General features: G+C 29.3%; 1 protein-coding gene across 1 annotated transcript; it reads right to left on the reverse strand.

Annotated features, from left to right (window-relative positions):
• Positions 1 to 1095: 1095 nt before the first annotated feature.
• Positions 1096 to 5533, reverse strand: LOC111622656 (cholecystokinin receptor-like; the record flags this gene model as incomplete). Its single annotated transcript, XM_023365080.1, has 3 exons — positions 1096 to 1698; positions 2448 to 2618; positions 5333 to 5533. Coding segments are annotated over 3 exons (941 nt in total), but the record flags the coding sequence as incomplete, so codon positions are not given.
• Positions 5534 to 8477: the final 2944 nt, after the last annotated feature.

The raw sequence follows: 8477 nt of genomic DNA on the forward strand, positions 1-8477 counted from the left end.
TTATGGTTTATTTACCATTTCATCATTACTGGAATAACTGGGGCTATTCATCTACCTGTGAAAACACTATGAGATAGTATGTGCGCTCAAGAAAGTTTTCAGGGTGGTTTATCCCAGTTATATTATGGCCCATTCCTCACCTCAAAATTTCCCCACTTTCAAATTGCTAGAAACCACGTTGGATCTGAAAAGGGCTCTCTTAGTGGTCAACAGAAAGGAAAGAATAAAACAAAAATGCTTGATAAATACTTTCCTAAATAACATAGATTCATATAATTCCAACCATTTTTCAAAGTTGTCAAATATTTTCTGGTTTTTTTTTTTGATTTATTATCTTTTTTTCAAAGATTTTTCTTTGTTATTTTCAAATGATTTATCTTTCATTTGAGGGTGTCAAACATCTTTTTCACACTATTTCTTGATAGTGAAGCATCGCTTCTTTGTTTTATTTTAACTTACTTTCTATACTTGATATTTTTCTAGCTTAAAATTAAAAAATAAATGATCATTAATGGTATTTAAAGTACTGTACATACACTTAAAAAATTAATTTTATATTAACTTTCTCATTTTTTTCGATTAGAAACTGTACAAAGATCAAAACCTTTAAATATATTTTTTTCCAAAGATTGTCTTTAGCTTCAAATTTTATTAATAAATTCAATTTTTTCATTATATTTAGCAATTTAGAAATATGAGTTAATTTGCATGAACATTAATAAAATATAGTAAAACACTAAAATACTATCTAGATAAAGAACACTTGGAACCATTGGTTGTGGCAAAGTAGAGGTTTTGTTGAGTGAAATCCCTCACAAACACTACGTTTGCTTTGAACTACTAATGATCATAAAATAGGGATTTACGGTGCTAAACCTTTCTAAAAGACCACGTTTGCTCGGAACCGTTAGTGGTCACACAGTAGGAGTTTACTGAGTAAAAGACTCCCTCATAAACTCCAATTTTCCTGATAATCATTTGTGGTTCTAAAGTATGGGTTTTACTCTATTTCACATTCGGTATTTTAATTTTATAAACATTGAAAAGACATTCTTAACGATAATTGTTAAAAGTTTATTATAATATAACGATATACAGTTGAATGAAGAATGAATTTAATACATTTTAATTAAATTTCCGGTTCAGAAATAGTTTTCGTAGAGGAATTCATAGATTTTTTAGAATTAGAATTATCGTGGTACGAAGTACTAAGCGTCGTTCTGAATGCCACTTCTTTACATTGATTGCTCCAAGCTCTTCTCTTGCAACCGAACAATCCCATGAAACTTTGACGAAATTTTGAATTCATGAAGCAATAAGTAATTGGATTGCAGCAAGAAGATGTATAAGCCAATAATTGGAAAAATGAGATTCCATAATAACCGAGTCCTTCGTAAAGAGAGCGAGGATCGTAAAGCGAAACTGTATTGATAACGTAAAGGGGTGTCCAACAGATAAAAAATTCTAACACGACAACGAATAGCATTTTAAACACTCTCCTCTTCTGCGATAGTGATTTATCAAGATTACTGACACGAATCCCTTGATAAGAAATATTATCTTCTTTACACTGTTGCTTCGGTTTCAAACTACTCCGTGAAGATAAAGATGTATGACTGTCGATGCGTTGTGTCCCTGCTGAATTCTTGGGATAAAAATGAATATGAAGTTTATTCGATCCATTTTTTGTGGTAATTTCTGAAATAATAAGTTATTTTTTAAGTTATTTATGGTAGTAATATGCTAAATTTATTTTAGTAGTCATGCAATATATGCACACGATAGCTCAGAAGACAGTTAACCTATTATTGAATAGGATTAATTGGGTAAGGCATGGCAACGCTAATAGAGGATGATTGGTTTATTGTTTACGGCAAAGCGACGCGTGGGCGATCTTCCGACGGGGATGCCTTACGGGAAGACTTTCTATGGGAACTCGGGCCCTATTTAGGTGTTACTAATGTGAAGAAAATCCGGAAAAGTTCACGTAAACCACGACCAACTACCAGTGTTCTGGAGTTTTATCCACTCGTCTACTAGCGGGTACAATACGGGGTGTCACCCAGAAGAATTTTCTACAATACATTGGTATAAGATATGTGAAGGAAAACCCAAATGGCAGAAATTGGCAGTTGGTAGGGCACGAACTCTCCACCAACCTACAAACTTTACAATAATTTTATTCACTCGGCCTACAGCGGACAATTAAACTATTATACTTGACTATCTTAAAAACGGTTTAAAAATCAATTTGATGCATCCATTCTTTATGATCCATTGGTTTCAGAAACTTCCAATGAATCAACTAAGTAGATTTATATCGATTTACACTTAAAAAAGACAACACGCAACTGTTATAAACCTGGTTTTAAATATTCTAAAAATATATAACTGTCTTTTGAGCCACCCTGTTTATAATTGGAAATAATAAGATGAGTAAGAAGAACCTTGTCCTTGGCATTTTAAAGGTTTGATTGTTTTCCATAACGTTCCAACTATAAATGAATAGGTAACTGTCATGATGAGCAATGGTACGACTAGAAGAATGACATCCAAGAATAAGTTAAAGATTTTCTCTGATATTTCAGAAGGCCAACTCTCTCTACATTTATATTTATCTAAAAAAAGCCAAGTAAAATTTCATCATTATTCATGATTAATTATCATTATCATAATTTAATAAGGTCGATCCATCATCATGAAAATATGATTGTAATAAAAAAGTTTCCACAATATATCAATTTTCAAAATTAAAATATGTTTATTTATAACGAAAGAATGTAATAAATTAATTATGAAATTAAATTATTATAATTAAATATTAATAAATCACAAGAAAATATAATTATAAAGTCATAAATACATTTTTAAAAATTAATTTAAAAAGTTGTTACTTAATTAAAAGTAGAGAAACAAAGACACTATTACATATTATTTTTTATATTTTTTATGTTAAATTATTAAAGTAATTTAAGTAAAATGGATAAATTACAAACACTAATATGTGTATATCCCTATAGCTTTTACGCCTAGACAGTATTTTCTTATAGCATGAATGGAATTTATCTGTTGTGACTTTGATAAGTTTGACAAGTAATAAGTGCAAGCTGCTCATATGAATCTACGGATGTCCTTGTCAATCAAGTGAAGTAACGGTCAACTGCCCTTACAAGTTGAAAAGAACAGTCCACTGACCAATATACAAAGCGAATGTATTGTCTGTAGAAACTGTAGAAACAATACTAACATAGCATGAAAGGTTATTTGAAAGTTTGTAAACAAAAGAAAAGAAATGGAGAATTACGTTAAAATGTGAGGGTTGGCTGTTGTTTGGAGGTTAATTTTATATACATTTAAATACACTTTAAAAAGAAATGTTCATGGAAAAATGGCCACCATTTACAGGTGTTAGTTCTTGGTGGTTTGACTATTTGAAAGATTATTTTATTAAAATTTAAAAACAACTAAAAGAAAAATACAAATTAAAGAAAACAAATTCATGAGAATATTTCGTTCCAGAACTTATAGAATAAATTATTAGAAAACATTCTTTTTTTGAACACTTTTAAAACAATTGAAATTTATTAAAGATTCAAAAATAATAATTAATTGTGTATTTTATATATAAAAACTATTGATGCATTTTATATTATACGAACTGATTAATCTACAAGGGTAGCCCATAAGTCAGTTAACCGAGACGAGATTCATCGCTTTGAAATAACCCAATGACATTAACATTGCAGAATACACTACATCGTACATTAAAAATATTGATATATTCCTTCAATTAATCAATAAAGAAGCAGAATATTTAAATATTTGTCATATGCTTTATATATAAACATTAAATTTGATATTCCAAACATCAATAATAAAGAAATTAGAATATTCATGTCATATGTAATTTCAAATGCATAAAATTTTGAATTAAATCAAACGGATCAGCCTATTGGTTTGCTTACTTAGAGGGGAAAAGAAGGAGAAAGAAGAGAAAGAGTTCAAGAGGGGGGAAGGAAGACGAGAAGAGACAGGTAAGAAGAGGAAAGAGGGAAAAGAAGGAATATAGCAAGAAAAAGTAGAAGTTAAGAGAGAGAAGAAAGGAGAACGAAAGGGAGAAGGGAAGAATAAGAAAAGAGAGAAAAGGCAAGAGGGAAGAGGAGAAAGAAGAGAAGGAGAAAAGAGAGATCAATTAAATATACATCATTAAATTATAACATTTTAAATAATCATAGTAGAAAGTTATACCTGTCGTAAACAAGGTCAATTTTATGTGAAGACAATAAAGCAAGCGAATTATACTAGCTTTTTTTCTTTTTCTTTTTTTAAATGATTGCTATCCCTTAGAGATAGATGAAACGTTCAGACAGATTCACACTTATTTTTTTGTAACTTCTGCTTCTAACAATCAATAGAATCAGGGTTTGAAAGAGGTAAGGAGAAATCTGAATTAGTCCCAAATATGCAGCTTAGTCTTTTTGTAAGTCATAAAAAATATGAAAAATCAATTAAAATAAATTTACATTATTTATACAATGTGTTTTCTACATAAAAGTTTTCTGCTTTCGGGCAACAATTGATTTTGATTGACCCGTCTACCTAGGCATTGATATAGCAGTAATTACTAAACTAAGCTTAAATCTGGAATTATACTAAAATAAAGGGAGAAAAATATTACATTTTAATCTAAATTAATTGAGTTATTAAAATGATTTAATGAAGCAAAATTAAAATTTATTCCTCATTATTCAATAGTAATATCTGATAAACAGGTAGAATATAAAGTAATATATTCTTTTAAACTTTTAATTCAGAAAATTATTAAATATATATTCCCTTAATTCCAATATAATGCTTAATATTATTTATTTTTACATAATTTTAGAAATATTATTTGTTTATGAATAAGAATTCAAAAGGTCAAGAGTCAGCAAAAGGTCAAAAATTTTACATAAGCTTATAAATTTAAAATTTGTTTCCCTAGAATAAATTTTATATTTTTATTTCCCATAAATTTTAAATATGTTCTTTTAAAAATTCAGCAACCAGTTGTGTAATTTACCAGCAGGAAAAAAACCCTATTACATAACCTAAAAGTTGAAAAATATATATATATGACTCCATTTGTTATGATATAATACGTTAATAATGAGAAATGACTTCTATGTTTCCAGTGTTATATATATAACAGCCAAACATTAAGTAAAATTTTAAACAACAGATGGCACTAGGAACAAAACACCCCTCAACTAAACTCTTTTATTAACTTTACGTTAGAAAACTTACTCTAATCACTTGAAATTCGTATATAATATGCATAAAAATAACTTACCAGTATCTCTTATAGGTTGAAGTTGACTAAGTACAGATATGGGTAGCATACAAAGAAGGGAAGCTGCCCAAACCACTCCAATCATCCTATAGGCGTGTGACAACGTTTGCCATTCTCTAGATTTTAAAGGGTGACAAATGGCATAGTAGCGCTCGATAGACATGGCTACTAATGTCCAAGCACTTACACTCACCGACACGGCTGAAAGAAAAAATAAATAAATAAATACATAAATAATAAAATATATGTAAACATTTGAAGCTATTCTTCAGAACAATAGCTTCAAATGGGTTTTATATAACAGAAGGGAGGTATCTTGTCAAAGAAAAAAAAATGGTTTCCAATATTTTTACATTTTTAGACTAAGAGAACCTTGAAATGCATAAACAAATTTGGGATTTTTTTCTGTATGTATGGTTGTTAGTGTGTGTATGGGGGTACGATTTTGTTCACTCAATTTAAAGCTTAATAACTCCTGTGCATTTTGTCGAACATTTCTGAAATTTTGCAGGGAAGTTTGTGTATTAGGAGCATTGACGTTGTTAAATTTTGGTGGTTAAAGGTCGAGAAAATGGGGAGATAGAATATTCCTTCAATTAATTCAATTGATATATTCCTTCAATTAATCAATAAATAAGCAGAATATTTAAATATTTGTCATATACTTTATATATAAACATTAAATTTGATATTCCAAACATAAATAATAAAGAAATTAGAATATTTATGTCATATGTAATTTCAAATGCATAAAATTTTGAATTAAATCAAACAGATCAGCCTATTGGTTTGCTTACGTGTCCTATCTCGAGAGGGGTTGGAATTAATGATGATTTTATTTGTTATTAGCATTTGCAGTCTTTTTTTTTAATAAAACTCATCTCTATCGTCAAGATTAAGCTTTTTGCCATTCTATAACAATTAATTATATTTTAAAAAATTAATAAAAGAAGAGATGGTGCCATACATTATGTATGTTTTTTTTTGTCTTCTCTGATATCAAAAGAAGCTTTGTTTACTTTCCTTATAGTTTTGAGGCTGATTTATACTAAAAACAGAGTTAAAAGTCTGCATTATAACGAAACGTAAAAAATGTTTTTGAGGTCTCGTAATTGTGGCCCTAACCAAATGCTCCTGCTGATTTAGCTAGGGTAATACAGTGGAATGTTTTGATTATGCTCAGACTCTAGATAAATGTCGACTTGAAAGGCCTCTTATATGACGTAAAATTAAATTAAAATCACGTGTCGTTAAGCATATATTTGTGTATATTTCAGACCCTAACAGTGCAAAAGCCTACATCATATATGCCTAAAAGCACCACTGAGACCACATAATGAAATATAACGTCACATTTAAAACTTTTATTAAGTTTTGAACTTATGTAATATTTATCCATATTACATAAATAAATATATGGATTAATTATAATTGTTTACCTTAATCGAACGTATAGACTGTCAAATAAATAACTTAAGTAACGTTCAAACAGATGATGTTATTGTGATAATTAAAATTTACGTATACTTTCGATTAAGAGTACGCTTTATAAGGATATAATGTAATATACAGTATATTGTACTTTATAAGAGCACAAATAAGGGTAAACAATAGCATAGTAAGTAAGGTATTATATTATATGCCCTATATTCTCTTGTAGTATAGATGAGTATAGTAGATAAGAGATATATCAAGAGTATATAAGAACACAGTAGGGCAGAGCATGTTTTGCCCTTATGGTCTTCGCAGTCTTACGTGTATCTCTTATCTACTGTACGCCCTGTATTATAGAGGAGTCTAGACCCTACACTACTCCTTTACTACGCTCTTATATACCCTTGTGTATACTGTATCCTTATAGAGTACAATATACTGTATATTATATTAAACCCTCATATAGCGTATTCTTAAAAATACCTCAGTTTATGACATTTTACAGAGTGGGATTTATATTATGCTCTTATGCATTATTTATCTAAATATTTAAATAATAAAATTGTTTAAATAAAATAATATAATATTATTTTTATTTATAATGACCCCATTGAATTATCGAATAAAAATAAATAAATAAATTGAACAAATCTCATTATCTGATTTTATCCAATTAAAGTTTTAAATTGGTTACATATTAAATCAATGATTCAAAATGTAATTAAAATTCAAATTTTTGGAGCTTAATTCATATATTTATTTTAATTTTTATAACTATATTTAATAAATATATTATAAATTATAAGATAAATATTATTTCATTAAATTATCATCTTTCTATGATGTATGAACGAGTTTGCATAATTTAATTTATACAAAAGCAATTAAAACTCTCTTCTCATCAGTAGATTCTGTACGATTCAATAAAGATACCAATTTGATATTGACAAAGAAAAATTGATTCAAGAAATGTATCATCATCATCATCATCATCAAGAGTTGAGGATAATCGAGTAATTATACCCATGACCTTTAATGGGAATTGATTAATCTCCATTAATGATCATTAATGGAGACCCCTCTACTGATTATGATTCATCAAGCTCCATTGATGCCTTCCATTAAATTACACGTACAGTTTTTTATCCACTTTTGAGCCTTTTCCTTCCTGTTATGTACAGTTACTTTTGGCAACCCCTCCCCCATTTAATTACGTGTAGCATAATTTATAACCGTCGACATTGAAGAAATGATTTTTGAAAGTTCTGCAAATATCGATAGTTTATTCACTAGTAGTTTAAGTAGACACATAAGAACAAATTCATGTGCCACTAATGGGCCACCAGTGGCCGAGTGGATGAAATCACTCGTAGGTTTGCGCCTCATCAACGGGATGGCCACGTGGAGTTTTCCGGGTTTTTTCACTTTAGTAACGCCTAAATAAGGGGCCAGTTTTTTATAAAAGATTTCCCGAGAGGCATTCTCCCTCGACGTATGCCATAAACAAATAAACCAAATCTTTCCTACCCCTGGAAGATGGCCTTTTGATGCTCTGATTTAGTCCAGCAACCTAATTTAAACGTATACCACTAATAGATTACCATTAAAAACCGCGTATACAATGCCTTGCCCCCTTTCTCGCATACAATGATGTGTTTTTCTGATCCCCCTTAAGCTGTATACGTAATTAACAAACTACTGTATTCCAATT

Source organism: Centruroides sculpturatus, unplaced genomic scaffold (genome assembly GCF_000671375.1).
Source record: "Centruroides sculpturatus isolate CEXI.00-Female unplaced genomic scaffold, Cexi_2.0 scaffold23, whole genome shotgun sequence".
Taxonomy (NCBI): Eukaryota; Metazoa; Arthropoda; class Arachnida; order Scorpiones; family Buthidae; genus Centruroides; species Centruroides sculpturatus.